Raw genomic sequence first — 20,743 nt, forward strand, 5'->3', positions numbered from 1 at the left:
TGGCAAAGGTGGCCGACCCCTGGAGTAGAATATTTCTGTACTTTAGAAAGGGTGGCAGAATCAGGCCCTTTATTATTGTACTAAATTTGTCCATGTAGTTCTCTAAGTGCCCTCACAAAAGGGCTGCTTTTAAAATAAAATTGACTCGTTTCCCAAAATCCTGAATCACCCATTTCCCAGGTAACCATGTATTAAAAATGCAGTGAGAATTTTTCTGAGAGGGTTAGTTTACATTGTTTTTATTTTTGTCATGGATAAAATACAATGTACATGTTCTACATTACAAATACACTACTATTCAGAGAATGGAATTTATTGTAACAAAACAGTCAACATTCTAACAAGGAGAGGTAAGGAAAAATATACATACAAACATTTGATTCACCTAATGGCATCATATTATTTTCCAAGGGAATGACCTATTATGGAAAACTGCCCCCCCCCCAAAAAAATCTGAAACAGTTAGGGTTTCTAAAAACTGATCTCTTACCTAACATTCAAACCTCTCATGATTCACTACAGTTGTTTTGAATCTGACCAGATATAAGATCAAAGAGTGAGACAACATGTCTGGCGTACAATTTCTTTCTTAGCAAGAAATACGTCATTCTGTTTTTTAAAACTGGCTGATTTCCAGATCTTGCCCACTGAAGGGAAACATTGTTAACGCAGCAACATCAAAGGCTGCGAGGCAAGTAGAAGTAGGCAATGCTACTACTAAGGAAGCTTTTGGAATAAAATGCTTCTAAGCCAGAATATTTTTCCTGGTAAATGCACTGAGGTAGTTTACAGTGTATATACACATTATAAAGACATTAGCAATATGAAAAGGAGTGGGATTGTTCCAATATGTTTCTAATAACTACTTCTTACATGCCTATAGCTAGTGTGTTGATGTAGAAAATGATCTTTTTGCAGCCCATGGAGCATGTAAACACTTAAGGCATCTCTGGAGGTTGTTGAATAGGTTCTACTCCTAAACATGTTCAGGCCCTTAATAATATTTCACTGCACAATTCTGTTACCTAACAAACCAACATGTAACAACTTTGAATGAAACTGCTGCTAACGGAAGCAGAAATCCAAAAACCTAAGCCAACCTTTTCAAACTGGTAGGCCTAATGTCAAGACCACATGTTTGAACATTTTGGCTGTAATATTTATTTTCCTGTTAGCCAATTTGGCCAATGTAAAACTTGTAACATAAGTAACAACACCAACTTTCAATAAATATGACTTAGGTAATTAGTTCCTTTCTCCTTCATGTCAATAGGAATTTTAATTTTTAATTCAATGACAGCAAGATTTTGGCCCTATATTACCAGTCTGTATACTGTTCGTAGAGTCTATTCCAACTACTTATACTTATGTGCTATGCAAGGATTAAAGTGACAGTTTTAATTTAAAAAGTAATCATTCCAGTATCAAAGGATGAATTTACTTAAATCAAATTTGGCTTTCCTCTGTCCCTATGCAAAGAGGGGAAGTGGCTAAGGTATTCCAAGCAGCCTTCCTTCATGTGTAATGTATAGCAGTATTTATTTTAGCAAGATTTCCAGTGGAATCTACATTTGAGAGTCCAAAACGTACAGAGTAAGTTACAGTCTGAATGCTTGGGGACAAGGTGGAGAAGTTAAATGTGTTTGAATATACTTCAGAAAATGTTATCTTGGGTTCTACATTTTAAATTATTTATCAGATGTGCAGGATTTCTGTGAAATCATAGAAACCCTTTCAATGGTAATAAATATAATATTACTTTGAATGGGAAGAGCAGTATATAAGTACAAAGGATTTTGCACATAAAATCCCTAGGAGCTGTTTATCCTTTTATAAGATATGTTTACAACTCCTGTTCCGCTCACAGGGGCTGCATGCACATATCTGAGAGCAGAATTTGACCTTAACTAATTCTTATGCTACCCCCTGAGAAGAGTATTATTAGCCCTATTTTATAGTTAAGACCATGGGGGCAGAGGGATTAAGTAACTTGACCACAGAAGGAACCAGTGTAAGAATCCGTACTAGAACATTTGAGCTATTAGTGTTGTTGCAAACCACTGGCCTACATTTCTCATATACACGTGAATAAAGAGTTGTGAAAACAAGAAATATATTGTTTTTATTACAGCTGTGCTAGAACTAGCCTAGCTAGAATTGGGTAGAGATTCATATTATGCCCTGGAGCTGAAGGAAAGCAATTTTGCAAAATTTAGGTGAGGGTACCCAATGTTGTTGTTAAATTTTATCCTACCTGTAGCTTGAAGACAGGAAACCAAATTCTGCCCCCTATATGCTCAACTCAAACAGTGAAATATTCCATATGCCATAGGTTGGCTTCACTTACTAAGTACCACCAATAAGGTGGCATGGGTGTAGTGGAGGGCAAGATATAGAGTAATCTGAAACCTAGAGTAAGGTTTCAAAATATATAACAATAGTAATTACACAGATGTAGCAAACCATCACAAGCTACACGCTCTTTCATCAAGATAAAGTACTTCACATTTACTTGTGGGCCATAGTTCGTAACAGTTATCCATTGCTACCTCATGAATGAAGGATTATTTCTCTCCATATTCCTGTGGCCAATTCACAAAGAAGAAAAAACACTGACGTGGTGGTCATACCACAGATGAATTTATCATACAGTAAATATGCCAATGGCAGAAATATCCCTTGTTAAATTTGAAGGATCTAGAACTTCCTGTTTTTGCAGCTTGAGAAATAAATTCTTGATTGCTAGAGCATCACCACATCTCTTCTTAGCAAATGTGCAAGCATATGTCTATGCATGCAGTAGGGTACAGCCTGATCATGCCTAGCCAGCTGGAGAGCTGTGAGCACTGCTACTGACTGGCTAAGAATTGGGCATATTCTAGTAAATAAATTTGTTATACTGGCTCCCCAACCCCATCCAGCCTGTTTGTTTGTCTTGACCTATTAAATCTCATCTTTTAAACTGTACGCAATTTGCAGCAGGGTCTGCTATTTATTACTTGTTTGTACAGTGCCTAGCACAGTGGGGGGCCAACCTGCCTGTGGACTTTAGGCACTACCAAAATAGCAATGTTAAATAATAATAAATTCTACTTGTCATCTGGAACCGCCTTCCACAGGGAGCAGTGGGGGGCAAAAGACACATCTGGCTTCAAGACTAAGCTTGATAAGTTTATGGAGGGGATGGTATGATGGGATAGCCTAATTTTGGCAATTAATTGATCTTTTATTATTAGCAGTAAATATGCCCAATGGCCTGTGATAGGATGTTAGATGGGGTGGGATCTGAGTTACTACAGAGAATTCTTTCCTGGGTGTCGGGCTGGTGAGTCTTACCCACATGCTCAGGGTTTAGCTGATCGCCATATTTGGGGTCAGGAAGGAATTTTCCTCTAGGGCAGATTGGCAGAGGCCCTGGGGGATTTTTTGCCTTCCTCTGCAGCGTGGGGCAGGGGTCTCTTGCTGGAGGATTCTCTGAACCTTGAAGTCTTTAAACCATGATTTGAGGATTTCAATAGCTCAGATATAGGTTAGGAGTTTATTACAGGAGTGGGTGGGTGAGATTCTGCAGCCTGCGTTGTGCAGGAGGTCAGACTAGACTATCATGATGGTCCCTTCTGACCTTAAAGTCTATTACTCTAACTCTTCTTCTTCTCCATCTCTATGAAGAGGAAAAACCTAAAACGCCTGCCTCAGTACACAATTGTCAGACATGATCTTTCTTCTGAACACTGCTGACAAGACTAAAAACTACCTTACACATTAAACTAAAATAGACCAAGGAAAAATAATTAGTCTAAAAATTAGAAAATACTAGGTTTTGGAGAAAGGGTAATGTCTGTAAATGGCCCCTTTAAGACATTCAGCACACATATTAAGATAATTATGCAGAAAACATTTTAAACCCATGACTAGTCAGTGAAAACTAGTCAGGGGAAGACTAGTGTCTATCTCAGAGCCCCATCACTTTTACATGTGTGTATACAGGAGGGAAGGAGGACGTATTGTTTAATTTGCGAGGCAGTGGTGCTACAAATAGATTGGTTCGTGGTCAACACTGGAGAAAGATGTATCAGAAGGCTGATAGTAGTAACATATACAGTACAACATACATAAACAGTATGTTTGTCTCTACACAGTAGTTCGTTCTCCTCCGTATCAGCTACTAATGAGGAGTGAGTCAGTGGCACAAATATTGTAACAATGTACATTTTACGTTATAAACTGGTTTGCTTTTGAGAGAAGGGTTCGAGTTTATCACATAAACACATTTTGGCACTGCTGTCAGTCCAGCTTCCATAGTCCATGTTTAATAGATGTGTTTCCCTTCTTGCATACCATGGTGATTCCTTTGCATTACCTTGCAGTTGGTAGCATTCACTACATTCTTGGATGTCATCGTGTTATCTGTTTATAAAAATGTGTTTTCTCAGCATCAAGTCAAGAAGTGAAAAAAAAAACTCTATTCCACAGGTTGTGTCTAAGTACCTCTGTTCCTTCCTCGTTCGCGTCTATTGAACAACTGGCACAAATATAATCCATGTGAGTGTCACCATTGTATAATGTTCCATAAATTGGAGTAACAGCTCTCATGACCTATTCGGTATATGGAAAGGCTCAATGGTAAAGTACGTTGGGAGGAATATATATAAAATAACAAATGCTTTGGTTTCATCTGTGGCCAGGTCTTCTTGAGCTGGAAGGCATCATTGCCATCTTTTTGGCTTTTTTCCAAATCACTGAGGTGTGATATCTTTGTAAGCTTCAACTTGATTTTGGTTTTATCACCCATTCTGCTTGAGGATTTGCACGGTAAACATCTAACATATATGCATCTGGGTCCAAACAATGCAGTCCTGAAACAAAAATGAAGAGTAATTGTTCATACGTTGTTCTCGGTATGCTGATAAATCCAACAGACCTAGATTTTCAGAAGTGTGCTTGAGCAAGTTTCCAAACTGCACAGAAGCAAGTCAGGTTTTGTGTGTGCACATTCCAACTTGAATGTGCACGTAACAGGTGGCTTGGAGGGCTGGGTGGCCTAGGGGCTAGAGCACGTAGCTCTCAGCCCTATTGCTTGGTTGAAGAGACACAGTCTTTAAGGCCAGGGGAGTAGGGGAACCCAGGTCCACCCTCTCCACCAGGTCCCAGCCCATGGTCCTGTGTACATCAACTCCTGAATGGAGGGTGGGGGGGGGAAGGCTCCCAGCAGGGAGTCAAAATCCACTGTCCTGGGTTACTTGCTATCAATCTGTTCAGTTTGGGGCGTGGCCCCTCTACTCCAGTTTACTGGGCAGCTTCCTTTCTGTAGGTCCTCTTTTGGGTGGTGCCTTGCCACAGTCCCAGGCTTCCCTGGGTGAGGCATCTGCATGTTGGTGAGAGCAAGCCCCACAATGTCTCTGGGGATCACTCGCTCAGTTACCTCAGGTGCTGGAGGCTCCTAGGTCTCCTTTGCAGTCTTCCTTGGCTGGGGAGACAGTGCTTACTCTCCGCTGGCTGCCTTGGCTGGCAGGCCAGTGTTCTTTCCCCTCAGACTGGGAGGCAGCTAGCTTCTGCCTCTTCCTCAGTCAGCCCTGAACTAAGCTACACTCTTTTTTTCTCCCTCTCCAGGCCTGGCACTGGCTGCAGGTCTAATGGGGCGGGTCTAGCTGGGACCAAAGGCTCTCTTTAATCTTTGCTGTGCTGGCGGTCAGTGTCTCTGCTTTATCATAATGCAGAAAAGGATGTTTCTGCAAATCTGCTCTACATTGTTTCTAATTAATGATCAAGCTACTGACACTTGCTGGGGCTCCTGGAAAATTCCTTGTACTCCATTTAGTTATACACTCAAGGCACCAGCATTGTGGCTTCACTATAAACAGTGACCATATTGTTGTCATGAACATAATTGTAGGTGTCCTTACTCTGCATGAATCTCTCAGCTTAGGATTGTAACCAATAACCTTCCTTCTTATCTCTATATGTATATATTGTTTCTTACTGGCATTGGTGCAGATATACTCCCATCTGGGCACAAACTGCCTAAGCAAAGATTTAAAACATAGTCCAAAATAATCTTTAGTAAGAAGGGAGAAAGGAAAACAACGTAGTTGTATAATATTGAATTAAAAGCTTTGTTTCTTGGCCTTTTGGGTAAGATCACATTTAATTTCAATGCATTGTTACTATCATATTTATTCTAAAGGTTGCTCAGCACAATACAGAACATGGATATAGTTCTGCCCCAAGGAACTTACAATCTAAATAAACATAGGCACACAGGGAGTTGTTGAATTCCTCCCAGCCACTGCATTTCTATCTCAAGCTTTGGGGAGGGTCTCACTGAAAGGCATCAAGGGAGAAATGAGAGTTGAGAAAATATTTAAATGTAGGGGGGGAATTTGCTGGTAAGCAAGGAGAAGGGTGCTCTAACTATTGGGATTACATGGGAGAAGGCATGAAGAACATGTGAGAAAAGTAAGAAAAGGTCAGGTGAACTTGGCAGGAACACAGACATTGACTAGGGGTCCTGCGGCAATGTCTTTATCAGGTTGTTATAAGCTGAACTTGGTCACTGAACCTTCTCTGAAGCCCTTGAAGTCAACAGGAATTTTTCCATTGACAACCGGGCTTTGGATCAGACCCTATATCTTGCCCTTCATTCTGCAGATGGACTGCAGTATAGAAGATTCTGCTCTGTAAAGATATCAAACAAATGGAGTTATTTCAAAAGAATTAAGAAATTTAGAATTGAATTTTAAGAATAATGTTTACCTATGTTTCCTCCAATTTCATATAAACGTTGGATCTGGACTTCCGTGTTCTTTGACGATGCATGGCTATCATGCAGAAGAAATTGAGTTTTAGTCTTTTATAGTATTACTGTGATTGCATACATTGTTTATGGTATAATGGTCATTTTCAAACAAGGAATTCTATAGATCTTGTTTCAGTAGTGACAAATTTATGTACTCAATGTAAGCATTTATACCTCATTCAGCACTATAGAATATTGTCTGCAGAATGGGAAGTATATTATAGTAGCAGAATTAACTATAGCCTATAACAGTGTTCTCAATCAGGGGTATGTGTACCCCTGGGGGTACAGAGTGGTCTTCTAGGGGGTACATCAAGTTTCAGCTCATCTAGATATTTGCCTAGTTTTACAACAGGCTACATAAAAAGCATTAGCGAAGTCAGTACAACTAAAATTTCATACAGAGAATCACTTCTTTATAGTGCTCTATATACTATACATTGAAATGTAAGTACAATATTTATATTCCAATTGATTTATTTTACAATTATATGGTACAAATGAGAAAGTAAGCAATATTTCAGTAATAGTGGGCTGTGACACCTTTGTATGCTGTCCAAGAGGAGGTACGCTAAGTGCTGCATTAGGGGGGCTGTGTTGGTGGGCCTTGAGTGGGCCTGACTGGTATATAAGGGCAGTCAGCAGCGAACCAGCTGAGCGGCGAACAGCAGAGGCTAACAGCAGGAGTTTGCCTGGGAGCTGTCCAAGAGGAGGTACGCTAAGTGCTGCATTAGGGGGGCTGTGTTGGTGAGTATCTGAGTGCCTGCTGCTGGGACAGTTGGTCAGTTTGACCGTGTGCTTGATTGCTTGCTTGTTTGTTTGAAAAGTGTGAATTGGGAGTGCTTTGTTCCAGGTGGGCCTTGAGTGGGCCTGACTGGTATAAGGGCAGTCAGCAGCGAACCAGCTGAGCGGCGAACAGCAGAGGCTAACAGCAGGAGTTTGCCTGGGAGTTCGCGTAGGGAGAGCGCACTGAGGCTTTCATCTGCAGGTTTCTCAGAGTAGTTCCTGCAACAGTTGAGGAAGCTTCTAAGAGGACGGTGATATGGAAGGTGAGCGATCAGCTGTTGTAACCTGCACAGGTTGTGCCATGTTTGTCTTTCTTCCGCAGGACAGAAGTGACTTTGTCTGTACAAAGTGCAAGCTGGTCTCCATATTGGAGGAGAAGGTTCGAGGGCTGGAGAAACGAGTATCAACTCTGCGTTGCATAAGGGAAAATGAAGATTTCCTTGACAGACGTCAGGAGATGCTTCTACGGCCACATTGTTCTGAAGATTCAGAGCAGGCGCAGCAGGGACAGAAGGATTGTGAGGAGGTTTGGCAGCATGTGACCTCCAGAAGAAGAAAGAGGAGCGTCCATGCACCAGCAATGGAGATACAGGTGAGCAATCGTTTCCATGTTCTCTCTACAGGTACTAATGCGGAGAGTGGACTAGATGGCCCATCTGAGGGAAGGGAGCAGAAGGAGACTCCACCGATTGGAAGGCAAAAGATGCACTGTCCTAGGGATGGGGGTTCCACGACCACCACTGCCAAGAGGAGGAGGAGGGTGGTGGTGGTCGGGGACTCCCTCCTCAGGGGGACTGAGTCATCTATCTGCCGCCCCGACCGGGAAAACCGAGAGGTCTGCTGCTTGCCAGGAGCTAGGATAAACGACGTGACGGAGAGACTGCCGAGACTCATCAAGCCCTCGGATCGCTACCCCTTCCTGCTTCTCCACGTGGGCACCAATGATACTGCCAAGAATGACCTTGAGCGGATCACTGCAGACTACGTGGCTCTGGGAAGAAGGATAAAGGAGTTTGAGGCGCAAGTGGTGTTCTCGTCCATCCTCCCTGTGCACGGAAAAGGCCGGGGTAGAGACCGTCGAATCGTGGAAGTCAACGAATGGCTACGCAGGTGGTGTCGGAGAGAAGGCTTTGGATTCTTCGACCATGGGATGGTGTTCCAAGAAGGAGTGCTAGGCAGAGACGGGCTCCACCTAACGAAGAGAGGGAAGAGCATCTTCGCCAGCAGGCTGGCTAACCTAGTGAGGAGGGCTTTAAACTAGGTTCACCGGGGGAAGGAGACCAAAGCCCTGAGGTAAGTGGGGAAATGGGATCCTGGGAGGAAGCGCAAGCAGGAGAGCGCAAGAGGGGAGGACTCCTGTCTCATGCTGAGAAAGAGGGACGATCATTGAGTTATCTTAAGTGCCTATACACAAATGCAAGAAGCCTGGGAAACAAGCAGGGAGAACTGGAAGTCCTGGCACAGTCAGGGAACTATGATGTGATTGGAATAACAGAGACTTGGTGGGATAACTCACATGACTGGAGTACTGTCATGGATGGATATAAACTGTTCAGGAAGGACAGGCAGGGCAGAAAAGGTGGGGGAGTTGCGTTGTATGTAAGAGAGGAGTATGACTGCTCAGAGCTCCGGTATGATACTGCAGAAAAACCTGAGAGTCTCTGGATAAAGTTGAGAAGTGGGAGCAACAAGGGTGATGTCGTGGTTGGAGTCTGCTATAGACCACCAGACCAGGGGGATGAGGTGGACGAGGCTTTCTTCTGGCAACTAGCAGAAGTTGCTAGATCGCAGGCCCTGGTTCTCATGGGAGACTTTAATCACCCTGATATCTGCTGGGAGAGCAATACAGCGGTGCACAGGCAATCCAGGAAATTTTTGGAAAGCGTAGGGGACAATTTCCTGGTGCAAGTGCTGGAGGAACCAACTAGGGGCAAAGCTTTTCTTGACCTGCTGCTCACAAACAGGGAAGAACTAGTAGGGGAAGCAAAAGTGGATGGGAACCTGGGAGGCAGTGACCATGAGATGGTCGAGTTCAGGATCCTGACACAAGGAAGAAAGGAGAGCAGCAGAATATGGACCCTGGACTTCAGAAAAGCAGACTTTGACTCCCTCAGGGAACAGATGGGCAGGATCCCCTGGGAGAAAAACATGAAGGGCAAAGGGGTCCAGGAGAGCTGGCTGTATTTTAAAGAATCCTTATTGAGGTTGCAGGAACAAACCATCCCGATGTGTAGAAAGAATAGTAAATATGGCAGGCGACCAGCTTGGCTAAACAGTGAAATCCTTGCTGATCTTAAACGCAAAAGAGAGGCTTATAAGAAGTGGAAGATTGGACAAATGACCAGGGAGGAGTATAAAAATATTGCTCAGGCGTGCAGGAGTGAAATCAGGAAGGCCAAATCACACTTGGAGTTGCAGTTAGCAAGAGATGTTAAGAGTAACAAGAAGGGTTTCTTCAGGTATGTTAGCAACAAGAAGAAAATCAAGGAAAGTGTGGGCCCCTTACTGAATGAGGGAGGCAACCTAGTGACCGAGGATGTGGAAAAAGCTAATGTACTCAATGATTTTTTTGCCTCTGTCTTCACGCACAAGGTCAGCTCCCAGATTGCTGCACTGGGCAGTACAGCATGGGGAGAAGGTGACCAGCCCTCTGTGGAGAAAGAAGTGGTTCGGGACTATTTAGAAAAACTGGACGTGCACAAGTCCATGGGGCCGGATGCGCTGCATCCGAGGGTGCTAAAGGAGTTGGCGGGTGAGATTGCAGAGCCATTAGCCATTATTTTTGAAAACTCATGGCGATCGGGGGAGGTCCCAGATGACTGGAAAAAGGCTAATGTAGTGCCCATCTTTAAAAAAGGGAAGAAGGAGGATCCGGGGAACTACAGGCCAGTCAGCCTCACCTCAGTCCCTGGAAAAATTATGGAGCAGGTCCTCAAGGAATCAATTATGAAACATTTAGAGGAAAGGAAAGTGATCAGGAACAGTCAGCATGGATTCACGAAGGGGAAGTCGTGCCTGACTAACCTAATTGCCTTCTATGATGAGATAACTGGCTCTGTGGATGAGGGGAAAGCAGTGGATGTGTTATTTCTTGACTTTAGCAAAGCTTTTGATACGGTCTCCCACAGTATTCTTGCCGCCAAGTTAAAGAAGTATGGGCTGGATGAATGGACTGTAAGGTGGATAGAAAGCTGGCTAGATCGTCGGGCTCAACGGGTAGTGATCAATGGCTCCATGTCTAGTTGGCAGCCGGTTTCAAGTGGAGTGCCCCAAGGGTCGGTCCTGGGGCCGGTTTTGTTTAATATCTTTATTAATGATCTGGAGGATGGTGTGGACTGCACTCTCAGCAAGTTTGCAGATGACACTAAACTAGGAGGCGTGGTAGATACACTAGAGGGTAGGGATCGGATACAGAGGGACCTAGACAAATTAGAGGATTGGGCAGAAAAAAACCTGATGAGGTTCAACAAGGACAAGTGCAGAGTCCTGCACTTAGGACGGAAGAATCCCATGCACTGCTACAGACTAGGGACCGAATGGCTAGGTAGCAGTTCTGCTGAAAAGGACCTAGGGGTCACAGTGGACGAGAAGCTGGATATGAGTCAACAGTGTGCTCTTGTTGCCAAGAAGGCTAACGGCATTTTGGGCTGTATAAGTAGGGGCATTGCCAGCAGATCGAGGAACGTGATCGTTCCCCTTTATTCGACATTGGTGAGGCCTCATCTGGAATACTGTGTCCAGTTTTGGGCCCCACACTACAAGAAGGATGTGGAAAAATTGGAAAGAGTCCAGCGGAGGGCAACAAAAATGATTAGGGGTCTGGAGCACATGACTTATGAGGAAAGGCTGAGAGAACTGGGATTGTTTAGTCTCCAGAAGAGAAGAATGAGGGGGGATTTGATAGCAGCCTTCAACTACCTGAAGGGGGGTTCCAAAGAGGATGGAGCTCGGCTGTTCTCAGTGGTGGCAGATGACAGAACAAGGAGCAATGGTCTCAAGTTGCGGTGGGGGAGGTCCAGGTTGGATATCAGGAAAAACTATTTCACTAGGAGGGTGGTGAAACACTGGAATGCGTTACCTAGGGAGGTGGTGGAGTCTCCTTCCTTGGAGGTTTTTAAGGCCCGGCTTGACAAAGCCCTGGCCGGGATGATTTAGCTGGGAATTGGTCCTGCTTTGAGCAGGGGGTTGGACTAGATGACCTCTTGAGGTCCCTTCCAACTCTGATATTCTATGATTCTATGATTCTATTTTTATATTTGGTTTTGTAAGCAAGTAGTTTTTAAGTGAGGTGAAACTTGGGGTACGCAAGACAGATCAGACTCCTGAAAGGGATACAGTAGTCTGGAAGGGTTGAGAGCCACTGGCCTATAAAAGGCCAGGTTCTGCACCAATTTTTACCTTGTTAAATTTCCACTAAACTCAATAGGATTATATGGGGTGTAAATTAGTGTAGAACTAGTTTATCTGTGACTGGTGGTATATAGTATGCCAGGCTGGTGGTATAGTTATTCTGTTCTTAAAAGTGGTTTTAAAAGGACTCTGGAAAATAAAAATGTTGTTTGGAACAACAAATGCATTAAAACGATGGCAGAACACAGAATATACTACTATTTTAGTTTATTTTTTTCTTCTACATAAAGCCTTTTGGCCAATTCTGCCCTCAGATATATGTGCATAAGTGCCATTGAAGGCAATGGAATGCACACATCCAATTGATCTCTTATTTTGCATTCTATTTCTATGATTAGTTTTAGAAGTCTTAATATATCAACAGAGTAACAAGGACAATTGCCATTTCACATGATTATGATGGAGAGGGTTGTTATCATCTTAGAACTGTAGTTGTAGAAGTTGTTATGCTAGCTATAACTAGTGAACCCGTATCATCAATACAACAAAGGATTACTGCAGGCAATTTACGCCAGATTTATTTTAAGAACAGAACTATGTAATAGCACCAAAGGACTTTGCTAAAGGACTTTCAGAATAGGGCTAGCAGACTTCCTCTTGCTCTACCTCTTATAAATAATGTGACGTTGTGCAGTCTATATGGTTTTATAAAAACATGATAATAAGTGAATATAATGTAACTGGGATATGCTTCATGCAAAAGGTCTCTTGTAAGGTATCATTACAAAGCTCACAATCTACTGAGTGTGATCATCCTATCTGTAGAAATGTGCCACTCTTGTATCTAAAACTAGAAATATAAAACATAACTCTGAGGCCCTACTGTAATTATGTAAAGTGTGGGCCATTAATGATGGTTTGGAATCTTGATGACTCCCATTAACCAGGACAATTGTCTGCAAATGGCTGTGTTTACCTGTTAGTCTTCCTGTATATGTGTGTGCTGGCAAGTGGGCAGTGAAGTCTTGCAGTGACATGTGATCAAGTCACCTGAACTGGAATCCATCTTTAACCTGGTGCTTTTCCAGTGAGGGCAGGTGGAAACCCAGAGGGACAAAGGGTTCCCGCCTTATGCAAAAGATATATATATAAAGGGGTGGAAGAGAACAAAGGGGGAGGGGAGCCATCATGAAGAATCCCCTAGCTATCACCTGAGCTGGAACAAGAGCTGTACCAGGGGAAAGAATTGTGCCCAGGCCTGGAAGGTGTCCAGTCTGAGAAAAAGCTTACTGAAGCATCTCTAAGGGTGAGATTATCTGTATTTAGTTTGATTAGACATGGATTTGCGCATTTTATTTTATTTTGCTTGGCGACTTACTTTGTTCTGCCTGTTACCACTTGGGACCTCTTAAATCCTATTTTCTGTATTTAATAAAATCACTTTTTATTTAGTAATTTACTCAGAGTATGTATTAATACCTGGGGGAGCAAACAACTGTGCATATCTCTCGATCAGTGTTATAGGGGGCGAACAATTTATGAGTTTGCCCTGCATAAGCTTTATACGGGGTAAAACGGATTTATTTGGGTTTAGACCCCATTGGGAGTTGGGCATCTGAGTGTTAAAGACAAGCACACTTCTGTGAGCTGTTTTCAGGTAAACTTGCAGCTTTGGGGCAAGTGATTCAGACCCTGGGTCTGTGTTGGAGCAGACGGGTGTCTGGCTCAGCAAGACAGGGTGCTGGAATCCTGAGCTGGCAGGGAAAACAGGAGCAGAGATAGTCTTTGCACATCAGGTGGCAGCTCCCAAGGGGGTTTCTGTGATCCAACCCGCCACAAATACTAACATTGGTATTGATTAACACAAATAACAAAAGCATTAACGGTTGCATTCAGATTTAAGACGATCTTTCCAGCTTATAACTGGAGAAAGCCTAGAAAAATATATGTTTCAGCACAGGCATAACAGAAGCCACACTGATTCTGTATAGGTGCCAGTTATTAAGTAGAATTCGAAGAGCAGAAATCAAACATTAGAATTTTTTACGAACCAACATTACCATAATTACTGTTGCCAGTGTAAAAAAAAGCATTCTAATAACATAATGGGGCCTCTGAAAAGCCTATTCTTTAATGACTGTGAAGATATTACTCCGGAAAAATAAAATGTTCTGATGTCCTCCTGCTTTTACCCACCTGTTTTCACAGTGAAATCGAGCCAGGATGTCTCTGGCTTTTGTTTGACTGTTCAGTTGAATTGCCATAGAAACTTTTGAATGCAGTGGAGCATAAACTCTTATCACCCCCTCGGGTATGTGAGTCTGCAGACACAGGGTTAAAAAATGACAGTTCTCTCATGTCAATATTCAACGGAGTAAGTTTAGTTATATATTGTCATAGCTCAGCTCAGGGGCAGTTCTTCAAGCACTTTCAAGTTTGCTTTTAAAAATCAATGACATGGACTGCCTGAATCATTAGAGCAATAAATTTATGAGCTACAAATCATATATTTCATATAAACACATAGTTATAAATTTTATCTAACAAGGTAGTACATAAAGGTTATGCAGTTTAGCTGCCACACTGCAGCGTAAGCCCAGAGTTAGTAGAGTGTGTTAACCTAGGGCTTGATTGTCTACACTCATTTGTAACCCCGGGTTTGGAAATCTTGAAACCTGGTTCCCAGTCTGGGTCTCCAGCATTTACATCCATATCCCAGACTTCCTAGTGTCCTGCTACAACATGGCTGCTCTAGCTCTTTATTCGTGGTGCAGCATGGGAAAACACCAATCTTTACTGTCCAGAGGACAAGAAAATTGACCCCATGGGACTGAGCGATACTTTTGGTAGATTCCTAGAGCACAAGTTCAGTGGGACTGTGTCTACACTGCAAAAGCAATAGGACTTGAACACTGGGTTCCAGCTTGACTCAGGTTTGGACCCTTTATCCCCTACGGGGTCCTGGCTCTGAGCCCTGGTTTAGTAAAATTTGTATGTAGAAGGAATGGGGACTAATGACACCAAAAAAATCAAACACCATGCCATGTTTTATGTAAATACATATGGAATATACTACAATCCCTGATTTTTAATTGCAGTCAGAAATAAGTCCAGATGTTAACTGGGATCCCTTTAGCACGAACCAGTGGACAGGCAATTGTTTAAAAACTATATTATATACTTGAAAATATCTTTTCTTCCTTTCTAAAGAAGAAATTCCCCACAGGCAAGGACACTGAGTTCACTCTTTGCCCTCTCTACAACCTCAACAAGATCCAAGTTTATACACAGCAAAATAATAAAATCCCATATGGTTCCTCTTAATTGATATATGACCTTGTACAGAGTTCAGACCATCACTATAGAAGTTTACTCATTCTTCTATGGTTAATGGCAGGATAAATCAATTAGTAAGGCTTGCTTTCCAATTCTAATCTAGTTAATACCACCCTGAGTAGAGAACAATAGCAGTCTCTCAGCCACTTTTATCGCTGCATAATTTAGAACATCTGAAAGATGGTGTTTACGTTAAATGCTTTGAAATGTAACTCACTTATTCAACCATTATTCACCCCCAATTTTCCTTTCCTATTCCAATTACTTGGGAATGCCTATTCCCCGACTTGTCAGGTACAAAGACTTTTGCCATCTGCTGACCAGCCTGTATTTCAGAATGCTAAAGGTATCTGGATGCCTTATAATTTTTCTCTCCCAGAATAAACTGTTTTTGTCCCATCACTTATAGTATGAACATAAGTCTAAAATGCAGTATCTTGTACCAACATTTAAAACAAATATGCCCCACAGATGTATGTATGTGTATATGCCATTCACAAAACACCTGTGTTAGTGCTCTCCAAACATCTGAGTGGGTAAAGGCTAATCAATGACTCATACATAAACTCTTCCTCATCTCTCTTCTCCAATGTCTACTCTCTCTGCTTCCCATATTCTTTTAGCATATGGCTACACTACAAAAATACCCTCGTGGCAGCGAGTCTCAGACTTACCAAGCTGAATAGAGCAGATTCTTGAACCCTGGGCTAGAGCCTGAGACTGAACCTTTACACAAGTCTTTTTAACCCCATGATGTGAGTCCTGCAAACCCAAGTCAGTTGACCCACTCTGAGACTGGCTGCTATCAGTCTTCTTTTGCAGTGTGAACAGCTCCTTGATGTCTTTCCCTCAAACCCTAATCCCCGCTCTTGTTCTTCAAGTCTATGCCAGGGCTGTAGAGCCGTGGACCAGCTCCCCAATTCCTCCTCTGACAAAGGTCCATAGAGGAAAGCAGCTCCTCATTCTCCCATCCTCTAAATAGCAATGGAGGAGGCCCAAAGAATCCCTGGCCATGTAGTTTAGTACAGGAACAGCAACATGTTGCTGCCTGCAAAGTACCAGGTGAGCATGACTACTTTGCTCAATGGTTTGTCACCAAGCAGTGAAACCATAGCCAACCAGACAAATGCATGGTTACACGGCAGCCCAGCCCAGATCCAGGTAAAGCTGATTTATTCTAAAGCAGGGCCCACCACTTAATCTACTGTCATTCCATGAATTGGCTGACTCTCGTCAGAGCACTCAGCATTCTGTTGCGAAGAGCAGCCCACGTTCTCTTTCAGAACGCATACTGTAAAACACCACTGGAGGAATTGGCCAAAAGGGGGTACTTTAGACCAATTCAGTTAATATCTTCAGAACAGAACTAATTCTAGTCAGAAAACAAGAATTCAACTTCATGAAAGATTCCGGGGTTTTGGAATTTGCTTTCATTTCATATCAGAACAAAAAAGAGACCTTTTGAGATTTTTCATGAAAAAACATGAGAGAGACCCAATAGTCCTATGACTAGGGCACTCACCTGGAATATAGGAGATGCAGTTCAAGTGCATGCCCTGCTCTTCTACATTTGTAGTGATCATAATGGTCCCTTCTGACCTTAAAGTCTATGAGTGCTCTAACCACTAGGATATAGACCCAGTGTCTCTCCCACTCTTGCCTATTGAAGCTGTCCTTATTTGGAGCAGAGACTTGAACCTGGACCTCCCACATCTTAGGTGAATGTCCTAACCACCAGGTTATTCTGGAGTGAGTTGTTTTCTCTCTCTCTCTTGTTTTGACCAGTAATTCCATCCTGGACCTGAGGCCTTCCAGAGAAAATGGCATTTTACAAGAAAAAACATTTTGTCAAATAATTCCCAACCAGTTCTACACAGAACCTCTATTATTTGTCTTAGCAACATATCAAGCCCAGGGAGCACAAGACCCAAAACAGCTTCTCGCACATGACAATCCAATTTGATTCAGGCTTGTCAGATTCGAAAGTTAAGTTTCCAAATCAAGGGTGTTTTTATTTTAAATGAAAACATTTTTCTGTAAATATAAAGCTTACTATTCTAACATCTTAACTCACATTGCTCCTTTCCGGTAAAACTTATTTGCCTCACAAACCCCCAAGGAACATATTATTATTGTTGTTATTATTTATCTGTATTATAGTAGGGCCTGGGAACCCCACAATAAGTGTCCTGTTGTACTAGGCACTGTACAGAAAAGAGCAAAGACAGTCCCTGCCCCAGAGAACTCTCAGTCTCTGCCAGACAGGATGTAATAGGCAGATGGGGAAGGGGTGGGTGGAAGATGAGGTAGAAAATAAACAGTTTAATAGAAGGACAAAAGTGAGAGCTTGCCACTTGCCTAATCTGATGCCAGAGGGGAGTGATTTGTTAGTTTCACAACAGAGGTAGATTTCAAGGAAGGATTTAAATTGGATGAGGTAGCAGCTTTATGAAATTTGACAGGAGATTTTTCCCATGCATGGGAGAAAGCACCAGGGGGATTGAAAAGACTAGTAGACACGATGGAACTCAAAGCTGTCATTTAAAAATATGTTATGTCTTAATGCACCTCTGATCTTTCAGGTCTCTCTCGTTCCATGGTCTTCCTCCTCAGCAATCTTCTCACACCCTTGTCAAACATCATCTGTCTTTTGGTGTTGTTGATTGTAGCCTCATTCATCTTTCTCACCTGAGAAATCAGGAAGGACGGGACCTAGAGAGAGGAAGCCAAGGCTGAGTGTATGCAAAAGGATGGGGAAAAAAACCTTTCCCTCCCCCCTCCCCCCCAAAAAGTGAATCCTGTTTATTCCCAGAAGAAGTACAGCATGGGCAAATTTCCTCAATATCACGCAGCCACCACTAGGGATGAAATGACAGTTCATTTTCCACGCCCATTCAATCTATGACCTCTCTGCTGAAGCTGTCAATAAGGATGCTTACCAATGCCAATTGTAATAGTATCTTTTACATCTATCTTGGGGACTTGCATGTCCTCCATTACCATAGTTCCTGAGCATCTCAGATCTTTAATGCCATCCTCACAACAACCTGTGAGGAGCAGAAGGACTATTATCCTTGTTTTACAAATGGGGAACTGAGGCACACACAGACTAAATGTTTTCCCAAGGTCAGACAAGCAGTCTATGGCACAGCAGGGACTTCCTGGGTCCAACACTAATGCCTTCACCACTGGGCCATCCTTTGTCTCCTAGAAAAGGAAGTGAGACCGCCAGCACATTCACGTAGGCCACCAAAAGCCATCAGATGGTAATGACTTCTGATCAATATTGGCATGGACTGGATTTGAGTGAGTAGCCTTGAAATGAACAGCTCCATCCAGTCCTCAAAAAGGTTAATAAAAGAATGACAAGCCAATGAGTAAAGCTGATCTCCATTTTCACTTCCTCCCTTAAGTAATACACTAAAAGTGAAGTCTCACACTTGCTATGTAGAAGTAAAAGCACAATGTTACCCTGCACGTATATGGATGTACCACGTTTGAAGACATGAAACAACCACTTCTGAAAATGGTTTACAAACAGAATTTTGTACTGACTTAAAGCTAGCTGGTGCTTACATGAATCTAATCACAGTATATTAATGCTCTCCCTTTGAGCAAAATTCAAGCTTGCATAGCAGGCGAACACAAGGCTAATGGACCAAAGCATTGTACAGAGATTAATTTCACCATTGTCAGTTGTGTGTTCCAGGCAGAAATTGCTGCATGTTTCCTTGTCTCTGTGTGGCTGCTGCAGTCAGCTCTGAAACCTATAAAAACAAATACGGGAACCAAAGCACATATACTGTAGTCAGCATTACTCACTGTCCACAGGATGTCCTGGTACTTAATTAAAAGTCTCACTATGTGTGCCGTAGTGGCTGCTGCTTGCATCTCTTTTTGGTTTGCATGTTTGCCTTTGTAGATGAAGACGTTTGGTGCAACAATCATGGAAACATTCCATAAGTTCATTTTGTTTTTCCCTTCATTAGCAACTATCTTCTTCAGGAACTGCAGAAAGGCCTGGGAAAAGCAGCGCCACTCATACTCAGTACAACGCATCATGAACTACAACATGAATACAACATTTTCAAATCCACCGTGCACTTGGCTAGAAAGCTGCAATCTCTCCCCTTGGATGTGGTACTTAGGAAAGCTATCTATGCATTTGTGTCTTCCAGATTGGACTACTACAATGTGCTCTACTTGGGTCAGTCCCTGAACACCACTCAGCAATATCTCCTACATCAAGTATATATCATGAATAGATCTCATCCAAAGTCATTAAAGTCAATTGGAGGCTTTCCATTGACTTCAATGGGCTGCGGATTAAGCTCTTACTTAGCAGTGCTTCCTGGAGAGAGCATATTGCATCTCTGCTCTATAAATTATGCTATCTACTATCTGATCTCCACATACAATTCAAGATGTTAATTTTGATCTACATGTCCTACATTGTTTGGGTCCTGATTACCTTAATGACCACCTCTCTCCTTAAGTACCAACCCTGCACTTCTGGGATCATAGAAGTAAAGAGTTCTCAGCAGTGGGCTTCAACTCTAGAAACCACTGCTGCATGTCAATGCCAGTATCAAGGGCAGTTTGTTGCCCTTTTGGGCGCAGTGCAAGAATCATCATTTTTTTCAGGCTTTCACTTGAATGAGTGCACTTGATTAGGCTGAGGTTTTGTTGTTACTGAGGTTTTGTTGTTTGTGGGGAGTTCTTTGGAGGATTCATTCTGCCAGTTTGTTATTTTAGAACATTATTTAAACAACTGCTCGTTACAATAAACACATTTTTAGAAACTCAGAAATGACCCCACAGAAATTGTGTTGAAGACATTTCTAAATTAAAACAATGTTTTTTTTACAGGTGGGAAAGGATAGGAACATTCATTTTTTACCTTTAGTATTTCTAATTCTATTTCATTTAATAAATTACAATCAGTAATTATTAGCACTATTATGGGCACCCATAGACTGCCCTGTGAAACATTGCTCGTGGATATGGATTTTGGCCAAATACTATTATTAATACTATCTATTTCTTATACCAAAGTGCTTTGCAAAAGAGGTCAGTATCATGATCCCCATTTTGCTGACAAAGAAACAGAGGGACAGGGAGATGAAATGTCTTGTCTGAGGTCACCCAGTAGGACAAGGACAGTTCCAAGAACGGAGCCCTACTCAGCTGGCCATGGAGTCCTACTAATATGTAGTATTGGGAACACATGATTATAAACTATGATAAAAGAAATCCACACACTGAAAAGTAGACAAAGATGTCAACATGAAATAAAACTGGAAATAAATGGATACATAACATGTAATTAGCAAACCGTCAAAGAGAACACTCTGCAAAAGCCCGTAGTTTGAACGTTATTGATCCAAACTATCTGGCAAATACCTGCCAATAATTAATTAAAAAAAAACATGTTTGTGAATCCTTCACTATTAAGCAAGGGGCTACATCCATAAC

General features: G+C 42.3%; 1 protein-coding gene across 13 annotated transcripts in view; it reads right to left on the reverse strand.

Annotated features, from left to right (window-relative positions):
- Positions 1 to 223: 223 nt before the first annotated feature.
- ARHGAP28 (Rho GTPase activating protein 28) overlaps positions 224 to 20,743 on the reverse strand; it is a 174,597-nt gene continuing 154,077 nt past the window's right edge. For 12 of the 13 annotated variants that reach the window (XM_005303105.5, XM_065585261.1, XM_005303101.5 and 9 more), the window contains 5 exons: positions 19,091 to 19,288; positions 17,837 to 17,980; positions 14,129 to 14,253; positions 6,754 to 6,818; positions 224 to 4,856 (listed from right to left, as the gene is read on the reverse strand). In XM_005303105.5, the coding sequence (XP_005303162.1) occupies positions 4,765 to 4,856; positions 6,754 to 6,818; positions 14,129 to 14,253; positions 17,837 to 17,980; positions 19,091 to 19,288 (624 nt within the window). In that variant the 3' untranslated portion in view covers positions 224 to 4,764. The remainder of the gene's footprint in view (positions 4,857 to 6,753; positions 6,819 to 14,128; positions 14,254 to 17,836; positions 17,981 to 19,090; positions 19,289 to 20,743) is intronic. The other variant, XM_042843392.2, reaches the window with a different exon arrangement.

The sequence above is a fragment of the Chrysemys picta genome, chromosome 2, assembly GCF_011386835.1.
Source record: "Chrysemys picta bellii isolate R12L10 chromosome 2, ASM1138683v2, whole genome shotgun sequence".
Lineage (NCBI taxonomy): Eukaryota > Metazoa > Chordata > Testudines > Emydidae > Chrysemys > Chrysemys picta.